At 46.1% G+C, this 15,823-nt stretch overlaps 1 protein-coding gene across 6 annotated transcripts in view; it reads left to right on the top strand.

The window, feature by feature from the left end:
* The first annotated feature begins 2,461 nt into the window (after positions 1-2,461).
* The window catches only part of vav2 (vav guanine nucleotide exchange factor 2), a 216,647-nt gene continuing 203,285 nt past the window's right edge, over positions 2,462-15,823 (top strand). For 2 of the 6 annotated variants that reach the window (XM_087998128.1, XM_087998124.1), the window contains exon 1: positions 2,462-3,311. In XM_087998128.1, the coding sequence (XP_087854254.1) occupies positions 3,105-3,311 (207 nt within the window). In that variant the 5' untranslated portion in view covers positions 2,462-3,104. The remainder of the gene's footprint in view (positions 3,312-15,823) is intronic. The other 4 variants (XM_087998129.1, XM_087998125.1, XM_087998126.1 and 1 more) reach the window with 3 other exon arrangements.

The raw sequence follows: 15,823 nt of genomic DNA, 5'->3' as shown, positions 1-15,823 counted from the left end.
AAAACGGCGGTGCTCGGACCCGACGTAGTGCACCAGTTGGAGGACGCTCAGGTGTGCGGTGGGATCCCGTCCGCGCTCACCCCAGCCCGGACGGAATTTCACATTGGCCCCAAGGTCCCGTACTTCCCGCGGGAGCCTGTGCCCCACAACCTGAGCCGCCTCCGGAATTTTAATTTTGTTTTGTTTAGGGAGGTGAAGAGAAAGGCCCTGTACCGACTGCTGCTGCACACCATCCACCTCTTCTCCCTCATCCACCGTCCGGACACGCCTTGGCGTGCCCATTTGCCACCGGGCGGTGGGGATCCCCAGTGGAGGTCTCTCTACGCGGGAGTCCTCCCCCTTTCTCTCGGGGATCTGGGGTGGAGGGTGCTGCACGCAGCAGTCCCCTGCAACCGCAGATTACGGTGGTTCACGGACTCCCAGCCCAACTGCTTGTTCTGTGGCGCTGTGGAGTCCGTGGACCATGTATATATTGGGTGTGGGCGTTTGCACTCCCTTTTTGATTTCCTGAAAAACCTTCTCTGTTTTTGGCTGCACTTCAGTCCCACGCTCCTGATCTTTGGGCACCCGGTACGGAGGAAGGAGGGCAGGTCTGAAGATCTCCTCGTGGGTCTGCTCCTGGGCCTGGCCAAACTGGCCATCAACAGGTCCAGGCAGCGGGCCGTGGAGGGGGTCGTTAGGGCCGACTGCCTGCCCCTCTTCCGCGGTTACGTTAGAGCCCGGGTGTCCTTGGAGAAGGAGCACGCGGTGTCGACCAACACCCTGGAGTTGTTCAGGGAGAGGTGGGCGCCGCAGGGAGTGGAGTGCATTATTTCTCCCTCCAATTCTATTTTGATTTAGTCCCTACCCTCCCCTTCACTGTTTTGATCACACAGCACTGCCCTTTGATGTAAAGGGCAGTGTTTGTCACTGGCCACCCGGGTGTTTTCCTATCTTCCTGGTGGTGGAAATTGAATAAAGATTGGTGCACTTTGTGTCTTTCACTGTGTCTCACACCTGCACACACACATCATGGGTGCTGGGGAAAAAATAAGCACTACCGCACTTAGGTGGTAGTGTGGGGGTTAAAAGAAAATAAAAAAAAAAAAAAAAAAAAAAAAAATAGAAACCATCCAATAAAGTGATTGCCCCTTTCCTGTTACTGACTCCCACCCAGACTGACTCAGTAGACAAACCCTCCTCAATAACCTCCCTTTCTGCAGCTGTGATGCACTCTCTAATTCACAATGCTACCCCCCTCCTCTTTTACCCCATTCCCTGTTCTTATTAAAAGAACCAAACCCTGGACCATCCAGCTACCATTCCTGTCCCTGTGAAACCCATGTGTCTGTTATGGCCACAACATTGTAGTTCCAAGTACTGATTCATGCTCTAAGTTCATCATTCTTATTCCTGATGTGGAGGAGCTAGTGCTTCCAAACAAACCTGTTGGACTATAATCTGGATTTGTCTGATTTTTAATCTTATTCTTGACACTCCTTGCATTGAAACAGACACACTTTAACCTATCCCTTTGCCCTATCAACTGTCTATCCTTCCTGACAGACTTTCTGCCTTCTACTTCTGCCCAGGGATTAGAGAGAGATAAATGGGAGGGGGGTGGGTGGGGCTGGGGGAAAGGTAGCTGAGAGTGTGATAGGTGGTCTCAGCCACCTCCCCCCCCCCCCCCCCCCCCAGCCCCTCTAACCCCTCGTCTCAGAAGCCTTATTCCTGATGAAGGGCTTTTTTCCTGAAACGTCGATTTTCCTGCCGCTCGGATGCTGTCTGACCTGCTGTGCTTTTCCAGCACCACACTCTACATTTGTTTTGTCCATTCCCTTATATGATTCAATTCAATCACCTCTCATTCTAAACTACTAATACTCTCTTGATTTGGCGATGCTGGTGTTGGACTGGGGTGGACAAAGTTAAAAATCACACAACACCAGGTTATAGTCCAACAGATTCATTTGGAAGCACTAGCTTCCTTCACCAGGTGATAGTGGAGCAGAATCATGCGACACAGACTTTATAGCAACAGGATTGCAGTGATATGGAATGTAATATTAATTTGTTTAAATGGAGTGGTTCCCCAGCACATGTGGACCTTGTGGTTGGAATGTGGATAGCATCGTGTGAAGAGTGTGGTGCCCCAACATTTTAATTATCTCTTTGAGAAGGAATTGGATGATTCTCCGAAGCGAAGATTCTCGCAGGGCTCAGGGAACCTGTTGTTCTTGCAGTGGGCTAGCACAGAGACGATGGGCTGAGTGCTCTGAGTGCTCGGTTGTGTTGCAGGTCAGGACGAGGACATTGAGCGGCACTTCAGTCGCGTTCATTCCCGATCCCGATCCCGATCCCGATCCCGAGCCAGCACATCCCGGTAAATCACAGCACACCACTGCTCGCAGCTGCGCACTGCTGCCCGGGGCCGCGCACCATCTGCGGGTGCCCGCTGCTCGCTCCCGCCCCCCCGCCCGCGCCGCCGAGTCTCTGATACAAAGTTGCTGGAGCGAGCGGTAGCTGTTACATTGTATCCGCCGGGAGGGAGTGACTGAAGATCGGCTTCGGCCGCGCTCAGGGTCCCTCGCCTGGCCCCGGGAGCGTGCTCCGTGCTGGCCAGACAGTGGTACCCTGAGCCCCGGCCCCGAGCACTGCTCCAGCGGCAGCGAGTGCCCGGACCCTCGATCCCGCTGGATCTACTCCGCTTCAAACCGGACTCGCTTTCTACTCCACCCCCATCCCCCCCACCCCCTCCACATTCCATCCCTCCCTCAGCCCCCCATATTCCCTTCCTCCTTCATCTCTCTCACTCCCTCCCTCCACATTCCTCCCTCAGCCCCTCCATCTTTCCTTCCTCTCACCCCCTTCCCTCCACATTCCTCCCTCAGCCCCTCCACATTCACCTCCTCCCTCCACATATCCTCAGCCCCCAGCCTTTCCCTTCCTCACCCCCCTCTGTCACCTCATCCACCTCTCCTCCCCTACCTCCCACTTTCACTCCCTCACTATCTCACTTCTTACATCTACATTTGCCCATTCTCCTGCCCCCCTCACCCTTATTTACCTTTGTGCCCTCTTTCCCCTCCTCCTCAATATTGTGACTGTTCACCAAGCCTGACTGCATGATGGAGGAGTGGAGGCAGTGTGGACGCTGGCTTATTGACTCCAAGGTGTTACCCCCAAATCACCGTGTTGTGTGGCCAGCAGCTCAAGTCTTTGATTTGGCGCAGGCTCTGAGGGATGGGGTACTGCTGTGTCAACTCTTGCACAATCTATGCCCTGGTTCCATTGAACTTAAGGACATCAACTTCAGACCACAGATGTCACAGGTAAGACTTACTTGGGGTAGTCACGTGAAAGTCAGGAGAGAGAAGGCACTTGTGTTTGTATGCCTAAGATGCTGCTAGTGGGCTCAGGGTTGCTTTCTGGGCAATTCAGCCAGAGTTGAAAGAGTGGGCCTTTGGACAGCTCCCAGGGGTGAATGTGACTCTGTGCACCACCTTTCAAATGGGAACAAAACTCTGGAGCAAGAATAATTTAAGATTATACAGAGGGTTAATGGGATACAATCCTTTATTGTGAGAGGAAATGATTATAAAAGTGAAAAAGTTAGAAACAAAAGCAAAAATTGCTGGAAAAGCTCAGCAGCTCATCTGTGGAGGGAAGGCAGAATTAACGGTTCTGGTCCAGTGACTTTTCCCTGGAACCTGCTGAACTTTTCTAGCAATTGCTGTTTTTTGTTTCTGATTTTCCAGCATCTGCAGTTCTTTTGGGTTTTTTGCAAAAATGAGGTTCTATGTTACACTTATGCAGGGTATTGGTGAGATCACATCTCAAATACCATGTGGAGTTTTGATCATCTTATTTTAGCAAAGTTGTAAATGTGTTTGAGGAGACTCACTAGAGTGATACCTTGAAGTAGATTGTCTTATGGGAGAAAGTTGTCAGGCTGGACTTGTACCTCCTGATTTTTGAAGAACATGAAGTTACTTAGTCATAGAGTTATACAGCTCAAAAACAGACCCCTTCAGTCCACCTCATCCATGCTGCCGGATATCCTAAATTAATCTAGTCCCATTTGCCAGCACCCGACCCATATCCCTCCTTTCCTATTCATATACCTATCCAGATGCCTCTTAAATGCTGTAATTGTACCAGCCTCTACCACTTCCTCTGGCAGCTCATTCCACACACGTACCACCCTCTGTGTGGAAAAAGTTGCCCCATAGGTCCCTTTATATCTTCCCTCCTGCCCTAAACTTATGCCCTCAAGTTCTGGACCCCCCCTCACCTTGTTTATTTACCCTATCCATGCCCCTCATGATTTTACAAACCTCTATAAGGTCAACCCTCAGCCTCTGCTGTTCCAGGGAAAACAGCCCCAGTTATTCAGCCTCATTAAAGTGTATAAGATCCTGAATAGAGAGATTTTAGATTTGTTGGGGAATTAAGGTTGGAAGGCAGGAAAGTGAATCTGAGGAATGTTGGCTCAGCCATGAATGGTGGAGCAGGCTGGAGAGGCTGACCAGCCAATTCTGGATTAGTGGTTCTGGAAGAGCACAGCAGGTCAGGCAGCTCCAAGGAGCAGCGAAATCGACATTTCGGGCAAAAGCCCTTCATCAGGAATAAAGGCAGAGAGCCTGAAGCATGGAGAGATAAGCTAGAGGAGGGTGGGGGTGGGGAGAGAGTAGCATAGAGTACAATGGGTGAGTGGGGGAGGGGATGAAGGTGATAGGTCAGGGAGGAGAGGGTGGAGTGGATAGGTGGAAAAGGAGATAGGCAGGTCGGACAAGTCCGGACAAGTCATGGGGACAGTGTGGAGCTGGACGTTTGAAACTAGGGTGAGGTGGGGGAAGGGGAAATGAGGAAACTGTTGAAGTCCATATTGAGGCCCTGGAGTTGATGTGTTCCAAGGCGGAAGATGAGGCGTTCTTCCTCCAGGTGTCTGGTGATGAGGGAGCGGCGGTGAAGGAGGCCCAGGATCTCCATGACCTCGGCAGAGTGGGAGGGGCAGTTGAAGTGTTGGGCCACAGGGCGGTGTGGTTGATTGGTGCGGGTGTCTCGGAGATGTTCCCTAAAGTGCTCTGCTAGGAGGCGCCCAGTCTCCCCAATGTAGAGGAGACTGCATCGGGAGCAACGGATACAATAAATGATATTAGTGGATGTGCAAGTAAAACTTTGATGGATGTGGAAGGCTCCTTTAGGGCCTTGGATAGAGGTGAGGGAGGAGGTGTGGGCACAGGTTTTACAGTTCCTGCGGTGGCAGGGGAAAGTGCCAGGATGGGAGGGTGGGTCGTAGGGGGGCGTGGACCTGAACAGCCAATTCCCCTGTTTCTGGTCCAGACCTCGACCAGGCGGATGTGGAAAGGATGTTTCCTCTTGCGTTCAGAGCTAGGAGGCACTATTCGAAAATTTGGGCTTGCCTTTTAGGACAGAAATGAAGGAGATCTTTTATTTTGGAGGGTTATGTGACTTTGGAACTCTTGGCCTCAGGTGCCATTGGACGTGGAGCCATTGAACATTTTTTAAGGCAGAGCAGGTATGTTCTTGTAGCGATGGTTATAAGGGATGGATGGAAATGTGGAATTCAAAACACAGATCAGCCATAATCTTATTGAATGATAAAGCAGGCTCAAATGAATGATCTCCTTTTGCTCCTAATTTATATATTTGTATATATTATGTAATAGAAAGGGGGAATGGAGTATAAAAATCAGGAAGTCTTGCTATAATTGTACAGAGCATGGCTGAGACCACACCTAGCGTACTGCCGAGCGTTTTGGCCCTTTCGCTTAAAGAGGGATATAATTGTATTGGGGGCAATGAGGAAATGCGATAGATGACTGCTCCTAATTCTTCATGTGTTCGTATGACCCCCTCGCAAGGAAAATAACTGCCTCAGTGGTGTCTAGGTGCCTGTGAAAAGGATCCGGGCGTCATGAGCCATCAATTTGAGCTTCAACTGACATTGATCACTGTCCATGATGTATGTGTCAATGACTCAGCCTCATCCTGGGACATTCAGTATCTCTTGCGGGAATATGAATTATCCATTGATTATCAGCATGGATTGGTTCAATTTTGATGCTTTAATGCTTGGCTTAGAGATCAGGTTGCTGACTAAGTGCTTTGTGTTGTTGCATAATGTCAAGATGACTGAACTTAATCTTCATTCCATTGCCTGATAATTGGTGACTTAGTGGTTGAAACCTGGGGAAGCTATTTAAAATATTTGATTTTTTAACAGGATGGTTTCTCATGAGTGCTGCACTTTATAACAGGAAGTCAGTCTGGAACAGGATGGAGCCCTGTAATGGGGTGGCTCTCAATCAGAGATGGATGGGGTGATGCTGTGTCATGGGGCAGTTTATTAGAGTATATTCTGGAAGGATAGTGTTCTAGCAGTTTCCCAGTGATTGGTGGTAACGGAAGAAGAGATGAATTCTTCTTGTGATGAGCGTAATAATTGCTGTTGGTTCGAATCAAGGTCGTGGTTACTTGGTTCTTTGCCGGATCAAACTGAGCAATTATTGGGAGTAGTCCTGTCCTCTCAGCATCAGAGTGCTGGGGAAGATTCACCCTGCATTGTGGGATGCTGAACCTGCGGTGAAAGATGCTCAGTAACCTTACTATCTGAGGCAGAGCAGTGGACTGTGTGGCAGTGGTGTAACAGGTCTGTCACTATATGAGCTGAAAATGTGTTGCTGGAAAAGTGCAGCAGGTCAGGCAGCATCCAGGGAACAGGAGAATCGATGTTTCGGGCATAAGCCCTTCTTCAGGACACTGGGATATATAGCCTGGGTGGGGAGAGGTCTGCCTGCAAATCTGAGGGTCGAAATAATTTGATCATCATGAACTTTGTGGTGGTTGGTGCAGTTTGTGTGTTTAGTTGCTCAGTTATTTTGCCAGCCTGATTTGTTACATTGTGACTCCATTATTGAGTCTGGAACAGTGTTGGAGTGAATTGCTCATTGTTATGTACAAAGAATCCTGTGGGAATTGTTTTGGGAATATTGGGGAAAATCTAATACAGAGAGAGATGGGAAACTCAGCTGCTGGTAATAAGCTTTCTTGTTAAGAAAATGTTGAGAGTTCCGGGGAAGCTATCTGCTCGGGTCCCACTGATAGTCTACATCTCACCCTGATGTACAGCTGGAGAAGGTGATATCTTAATAACTGAGAATTTGAGGTGATCTGGGGTACAGCCTTTGGTTGACTGAAGTCAGTGTTCGAAATGGTAAAGATTATAAACTGTGTCCAATGCATCCTGTTTTATGGGAAGGTTGGTTAATGATCTGCAGTGATTGCGTCACTTATCATTTGGATTGTTTCTCTTTCCTTTCTGCTCCTGTGTTGTGATGCTGCACCTCCTGTAGCCAACCAGCCACTCTGGTGACTGATTGCGATGTATTTACCTGCACAAAGTGTCAACACAGACTCCACAGGAAGCACTTCCTTTTTTCTGCCAGACTGTATTCTGTTATAGTTTATATAATCCACCTTGCATTAGGTGAAGACAATTTCCCCTCACTTGAGTATTAATGCTGATTTGTAATCTGCCTGATGGATGTGATGGGAGGTCATTAGTGCATTTATCTGAAGGTTTCAGGTTGTCATACAACGTGGACCGGGGAAACTTGCTAAATGTAGCTCCAAAGGGTTTGTGTCTTGGACGTTGCAAAAGAAATTGTGCTCTGACCCAACTGCCACCCTTCACTGGGGTACTGCCCCGCTCTTTTTGAAGTCATCACAAAAACTAAATATTTTAAAAGTGTGCAGAATTCTCCAATTTAACATCTTTTAGATCCAGGTTGACTGACAGTGTTCCCCAGGTGTGATAAGTAGCTATGAACCATTGATACGTAGCTCTATCAGATCAAAGTCTAACCCACTTATAAAACAACCTGACTACAGAAGTACATAGAGCTAGACACAGACACAAAAATGGGTGTTAGGATGGAGTGTGTGTCTGAGAAGACCGCTTATTGGCCCAAGAGTACAGTGTTGCTGAGACGATCCTTTTGTTAATCAGAATGCAGCTTCTCAATTTTCCCTGTTTACAGGAGGCAGAGTGACTCGTCCATAATTATAAACTTTGATGTAATAATTTTTGGTCACAGCTTATAGCAACAAATCAGGGGAAATAAACTGGCTGTTCTTCAACTGGAGATGGTTCTTATCGCAGAGCACAAAAAGCTGCTTCCCTTCCAGCAGCCAAATGGCTACTGTCCCAAACATTCACACCCTGAAGTTATTCAGGTACTTGGTAGCAATTGACATCATTGTTGGCAGGTTGGAGGTCTTCCTCATCGATAATGGGCCTCTAGTCCACAGAAGGTAGCTACCTATTGCTAGCCAGGTATCCATTCATACAAAGCCCCAGTCCTCAGCAACTTAGCTTGCACCAACAGCTGCATGAACAGCATGTACAATGAGTATCAGGCAAGCTGCTTTTCAATGTACAACAATCATCAGGTTTTAAAATAGTCCCTTTCCCATTTCAGTCCACAGTTTAAAAATCCAGAAAAATGACAAGGTGTAATCTTTACAATGGAAGGAAAAGGTTTCCCTCACCAGCTGTTTGATTTGACAAAGAAATGATTCCTGTCTAAATTGTCTGCACTTTCTTTAATAACTGATCTGTTGTAACACTGTTAATTATTAACACTGACCTTCTGTAACAATGTTTTATATTCCCTTTGAGCTATTTGGCCAATTGAAGATTGAAACTATACCTGAAGAATGTTGAATTTTTAAAATGGATTACTTAATCTTTATTGCTTTTGTAATTATCTGTGCACATCAATCTGGCATCTCCCTCTGGGCTTCTCTTCTCTACTGGAGCGATCAAGAAATCATTGCAACGTCCCTGTATAACACTGGGGCACAGCACAGAGCCCAAATTCCCTGCTCCACTCCACTCATCCCTCCTCCCTCCTCCCCCTCACTCTCTATCTCTTGTTTTCAATGGAACTGGCATTTACAAGCGTGATTCCAGGGATGTGAAACTTGAGTTGGATGTAGAGGCTGGAAAAGCTTAGATTTATCTCCTTAACGTAAGAATGTAGTAATGTAGGAAGAGGTCATTCGGCCCCCCCCAAGTCTGCTCTGCCATTGTAAATCATGCTGATCATTGACCTCCATGTCATTGTCAACTCTGACCTCATATCTCTTGATATATAAGTCACCGGGAATCCTATCTGGTGGAAACATCCTTACAGCATTTTCATTTTTCTATCTTTTTACACACTTTCTCTGGAATCACTTTTCTTTCTTCAAAACTCTAGAGAATTCAAAAGGCTCAGTTTCCTTGTCATTTCCAAATTGGTTCCTCAGAGGACCATCTCCCCATCCTTGGTATCAGTCTAGTGAACCTCCACTGCACTTGTTCACTGGCAAGGATATCCTTCTGTAGACAAGAGCAAACTGTACACCGTCTTCCAGTTGCTGTCGAACCAAGGTTCTGTATAATTGTAGCAAGTCATCTTAATCATATACTCATCCCCTTGCAATAATGACAATGTTTCAGCCCTCAACGTGGTCCCGACCTTTTATCCTAGGATCAGACTAACCTAACGTACCCTACATTTTACTATCTTCCATGGGCCTATCCAAAAGTCGCTTAAATGTCCATAATGTCTCTGACTCTCCTACCACTGTTGGCAGTGCATTCCACACACCCATCACTCTCTGTGCAAAGAACCAACCTCTGACATCTCCCCTAGACCTTACAATTATGTCCCTTTGTGCCATTTCTGCCCTGGGAAAACTTCTCTGACTATCAACTCTATCTATGCCTCTCATTATCTTGTACACCTTGATCAAGTCACCTCTCGTCCTTCTTCGCTTCAATGAGAAAACTCCCTCAACCTTACTTCATAAGACATGCCCTGCAGTGCAGGCAGCATCCTGGTAAAACTCCTCTGCACTCTGTCTTCCACATCCTTCCTGTAATGAGGCGACCAGATCTGAACACAGTATTCCAAGTGTGGTCTAACCAGGGCTCTATAGAGCTGCAGCATAACCTCACGGTTCTTAAACTCAATCCCCCTGCTAATGAAAGCCAACACACCATACGCCTTCTTAACAACCCTATCCATTTGGGTGGCAACTTTGAGGGATCTATGCACATGGACCCCAAGATCTTTCTGTTCCTCCACGCTGCCAAGAATCCTGCCTTTAATCCTGTATTCTGCATTCAAACTTGACCTTCCAAAGTGAATCACTTCACACTTTTCCAGGTTGAACTCCATCTGCCACTTCTCAGCCCAGCTCTGCATCCTGTCAATGTCCCATTGCAACATAAAACAGCCTCCACACTATCCACAACTCCACCAACCTTCATGTCATCAGCAAACTTACTAACCCACCCTTCCACATCCTCATCCAAGTCCTTGATAAAAATCACAAAGAGCAGAGGTCCCAGAACAGATCCCCGAGGAACACCACTGGTCTCAGAGCTCCAGGCTGAATACTTTCCATCTACTACCATCCTCTGTCTTCTCTGGGCCAGCTAATTCTGTATCCAGACAGCCAAATTCCCCTGTATCCCATGCCTCCTTACTTTCTGAATGAGCCTACCATGGGGAATCTTATCAAGTGTCTTACTGAAATCCATAGACAGCACATCCACTGCTCTACCTTCATCAATGTGTTTTGTCACATCCTCAAAGAATTCAATAAGGTTTGTGAAGCATGACCTGCCCCTCAAAAGCCATGATGACTATCTCTTATCAAACTATGGTTTTCCAAATAATCATAAATCCTGTTTTTCAGAATCCTTTCCAGTAATTTGCCCATGACGTAAGACTGACTGGTCTATAATTTCCTGTATTACTCTGTTCCCTTTCTTGAACAAGGGAATAGCATTTGCCATGCTCTGATCATCTGGCACTACTCCACTGAACAGTGAGGACACAAAGATCATCGCCAAAGGTGCAGCAATCTCTTCCCTCGCTTTCTTTAGAAACCTTGGGTATATCCCATCTGGCCCAGGGCACTTATCTCCCTTTGTTTTTCAAAATTTTCAGCAGATCCTCCTCCTTAACATCAACCTGTTCGAGCATATCAGTCTGTTTCACGCTGGCCTCAGAACCGTCAAGGTCCCTCTCAGTGAATATTGAAGCAAAGTATTAATTGAGGACCTCCCCTACCTCCTTTGACTCCAGGCCCAAGTTCCCTCCACTATTCCTGTTTGGCCTTACCCTCACTTTGGCCACTATCTTGTTCCTCACATAAATGTTGATCGCCTTGGAATTTCCTTAATCCTACTGCCAAGACTTTCGTGCCCCCTTCTAGTTTTCCTAAGTTCATTCAGTTCTTTCCTGGCCAACTTGTAACCCACCAGAGCCTGGTCTGATCCTTGCCTCCTCAACCTTAACTAAGCTTCCTTCTTCCTCTTGACTCGATGGTCCTCATCTCTTGTCACCCAAGGTTCCTTCTCCCTACCATCCCTTCCTTGCCTCAGTGGGATAAAGCTCTGTAGCACCTTCAGCAAATGCTCCTGAAACAACCCCCACATTTCTGTCGTGCATGTTCCTGAGAACATCTGTTCCCAATTTAGACACCCAGTTCCTGCCTAATAGCATTGTATTTTCCCCTCCCCCAATGAAATACTTTCCCATACCATCTCCTCCTATCCCTCTCCAAGCACTGATCTTTTCAGTGCATCATTGGCCACAGCCTGCCAACTCGAACATTACCTATTCATTCCAACTCTGCTTTCTGTCCTATAATTTTGTTTACTAATCTCCTGTGTGGGATCTTGTGGAAAGCCTTCTATTAATCCATACACACCACATCCACTCTTACTCCCTTACCTATAATGCTAACATCCTTTAAACATTTCTAATGGGTTTGTCAAATGTGTTTTCGTCATTATTTTCTAGGTGTTCAGTGAGCACATCCCTAGTGATCAATTCTGTTGGTGACAGGCTGACAGGTCTGTAGTTCCCATTTTCTCTCTTCTTCCTTTCTTAAACAATGGGGTTACTTTTACAACTTTCTAAACTGCAGGTGCTGTTCCAGAATGTATAGAATTTTGGAAGATGACAACCAATGTATCTACTATATACGTCTTTCTGGAATACAGATCATTGGGTCTCAGGGATTTAATAACTTTTAATTCCATTGATTTCTCCAATATTACTTTTTGTTGTGAATAGAACAACAACAATCAAGAAGCTTAACAACGTCCAGGGCAAAGCAGCTCACTTCACTGACACCACATCCACCACTATCAACCTTCACCGACACCACATCCACCACTATCAACCTTCACTGACACCACATCCACCACTATCAACCTTCACTGACACCACATCCACCACTATCAACCTTCACTGACACCACATCCACCACTATCAACCTTCACCCCCTCCACTGCTCAGTAGCAGCAGTGTGTGCCATCTGTAAGATGCAATACAACAATTCAGTAAGGTCCTGCCAACAGCACCTTTCAAACCTACAGCCTTTACCACCTAGAACGATACAGGCAGCAGATACATGATAATACCACCATTTGCAAGTTCCCCTCCAAGCCATGCACCATCCTGACTTGGAATAATATTGCTGTTTTTTCGCTATCATTGGGTCAAAATGCTGGAACTCCTTTCCGAACAGCAAGGTAGGTGTCGCTACACCCCAAGAACCATAGCAGTTCAGGAATAATATTCACAACTACTTTCTTCAAGGCATCTCTATCTCCAATGAACAAATTTAAAAAACAGAAATCTTCCAATTCCTCATTTTCCCTTTCTCTTGGACACTAATCTTCCTTGTATCTTCCTCAGTGAAGATGGACACAGTCACTATTTAGCTTTTCCACTATTTTGTTATGTTTTGCATTATAGATTCTCCTATCTTTGCCTGTAATGAATTAATTTCCCTTTGCCAATCTCTTCCTTTTACATAGCTAGAGAAACGATTATATGCTTGGCCTAATCCCCTCTCATCAGTTTCACAGTTGTCTCTTTGTTAAGTTCTAAAATGCTCCCAATCCTCAGGCTTATTACGTGTTTTTTGCAGCCTTTATAAGCTGCCTCCTTTGTCAGCCACAGTTGACTCACGTTTCTCTTTGGGCTTTTATGATTGAAAAGTGTGTGTGCATTGCCTTGAAAGTCTCATGCTGAAAGCAGAGGTGGCTCAGAGGAAATATTCAAAATCATGAAAGGTGTTTTTTTTTGACTGAAAAAAGGAACACTGATACTTGAGAACAGTGGGGCCAGTAATTATTGGGTAGGGAGTGAAGGTGTTGGGAAACAAGCTGGAGATGAGCAGGTTTACTTACATTATGTGAGTTATAATGCTCCGTAAAGTGCTGTTTGAAAGGTTGCTGTGAACAGTTCCCTTTATGCAGAGGGTTGTGAATGCATGGAATGCGTTGCCAGCGGTGGTGGTGGAAGCAGAGTCATTGGGGACATTTAAGAGACTGCTGGACATGCACATGGATAGCAGTGAGTTGAGGGGTACGTAGGTTAAGTTATTATATTTTACATTTGGATTAAACCTTGGCACAACATCGTTGGCCAAAGGACCTGTTCTGTGCCGTACTTTTCTATGTTCTATGCTCGGAGATTCTGTGATATGGTGAACCTCTCACTTGATGTTGTCACAGGGTCACTCGATAGTGATCAGGCACAGTGACATGAGCTAATTGTGCTTTGTTTGTCTCCAGGCACTGAAGTCCCATGCAGCTCTGACTGGCACACTAGTGAACTTGCCCACAAATCTGGCTACAACCCAAGATCTTGTAACTTTGTGGGGTTCAGCATTAGTTCACTGACCCACGTGCTGACTAAGCCCCTGGGGTACCTGAGGTTAGTTTGTAATCTTTTAACGAGAGGCCTGGGGAGCTGGAAATTAAAACGGCTGCATAATTTATTCTTAAAATATGATGAAATATGCAGAAGCTTGGTTAATGAGGTGTTGGAATGGAATGCAGGATTTGTTAGACACTGCTTGATAAATGTTGCAACAGTTTTGTGTGCACTGAAGAACAGGGGTTAAGGAGGCAAAATATTCTGTTATTAAAAGTATGTTCCCTTCTTCCGAAATCCTGTTTGGACCCGGGATATTGCCTTCCAATATTCCCCTTGTTTCTGTCATCATTCACTGGCCTAACCAGTGTCATATATGGTCATGCACCACAGAAACAGGCCCTTCAGCCCAGCCCAGCCCATCTGTGACAGTCAGGTTTTCTAAACTGAACTGGTTCTATTTGCCTGCGGTTGGCCATATCCCCCTGAACCTTCCTATTTGCATACCTGTCCAAATGTCTTTTAAATGTTATAAATGTCCCTGCATCTACCAATTCCTCTGGCCGTCCATTTCACATACAGACCGCACTCTGTGAAAAAGTTGCCTCTTGGGTCCCTTTTAAATCTTTCCCCTCTCACCTTAAACCTATGCCATCAAGCTTTGGACTCCCCTGTCTTGGGGAAAAGACCTTGGCTTTTTACCTTATCTGTGCTCCTTATGATTTTATAAACCTCGGTAAGATCATCCCTCAGCCTCCCGTGCTTGAGGGAAAATGTCCTCGCCTCTCCTTATAACTCAAACTTTCCAATCTCTATAAAATGTAGTCTGACCAATGCCTTGTACAGCTGTAATATGATGTCCCAGTTCCTGTACCCAACTTCTGTTCCAGCATCTTATCCCTTCTCTTGTAATTGAGACCTTGCTGAAATAAGGAAAACATCTCCTACACCTTTACCACATTATCTACCTGTTCTGTCAGCTGTCAGGACCTGTGGATGTGCACTCCAAGGTCTCTTACTTTCTCTTCCCTCTCCCAATACCTTTCTGTTAATTGTATACAGTATTCCCTCAATCTATTTGTGCTCTTAAATGCATAAACTCAGACTTTTTGGGATTGAATTCCATTTGTCACTTTCCACCCACTCAACCAAACCAACAATATCATTCTGTAGTTGAAACCCATCCACTTTACTCTTAACGACCCACTTAATGTTTGTGTCACCTGTGACTTTCCCAACTATGCTTCCATGTTGCACTCAAAACCATTACTATTTATCACAAAGAACAAGGTACTGGCACTCAGCCCTGTGGAATAGCATTGGAAACACCTTTCCATTCACAAAAACATCCATCAACCATTCTCCCTTGGTCTCCTGTCACTCATCACATTCCCCTGCGTGCCATGAGCTTTCATTTGTCTGAACAGTTTCATGGGCACTGTATCCCCCAAGTGACTGTGTGTTGCAAGTGTTGGAGTTCTGCCATTGTTTAGGTTCTCACAGCACTGTTGGTGATGGGGAAGTCGGCTGAATGTTGGGTGCTGAGACCGATTACACTGTTTCTCTCACTGAGCAAATGATCAGCCAAGTGTGGGTTGGAGTGACCAAGGGAACTTGGGTGCTTTGATTGAACCTTGGAGTGAGCTAACATGAAGCTGGGGCACATCTCAACCCAGTGAAGGTGATAGTTGTCTCTGTCTGTCTTCGGTTCAGTCCTTAACATTTGTCTGAGTCATCAGAGTTTACCCCTGCCCTCAACCACAACCCAGCACAGGAGGGTATTTGGCATCTCGCAAGGCCCTGACTTTGGAGGGAATTGGCAATAAGTCAGACCCTGTAAATAGTCCATTTGAGATTCTGAGGTGAGGAGGGATATTAACAGCAAGGTGAAGAGGCAGGGGTTGAAAGGTTATTGGTGTAGGAATGCAGTTTTGAGGTTACAATCTGACCCTCTGTGATCGAATTGAACATGGAGCAGTCTCGAAGGGCTGAATGGCGTGCTCCTGCTCTTTTTTGATATGTCTGTATGTTACTAGTTATTGGATGAAAGCACTGATGATAATTCTCCAAGATGTGGTGATCTG

The sequence above is a fragment of the Chiloscyllium plagiosum genome, unplaced genomic scaffold (genome assembly GCF_037043375.1).
Source record: "Chiloscyllium plagiosum isolate Xiang-an unplaced genomic scaffold, Cpla_swu_hap1 HiC_scaffold_21, whole genome shotgun sequence".
Taxonomy (NCBI): domain Eukaryota; kingdom Metazoa; phylum Chordata; class Chondrichthyes; order Orectolobiformes; family Hemiscylliidae; genus Chiloscyllium; species Chiloscyllium plagiosum.
The sequence above is the reverse complement of the archived record's forward strand: the minus strand, read 5'-3'. Positions and strand labels throughout refer to the sequence as shown.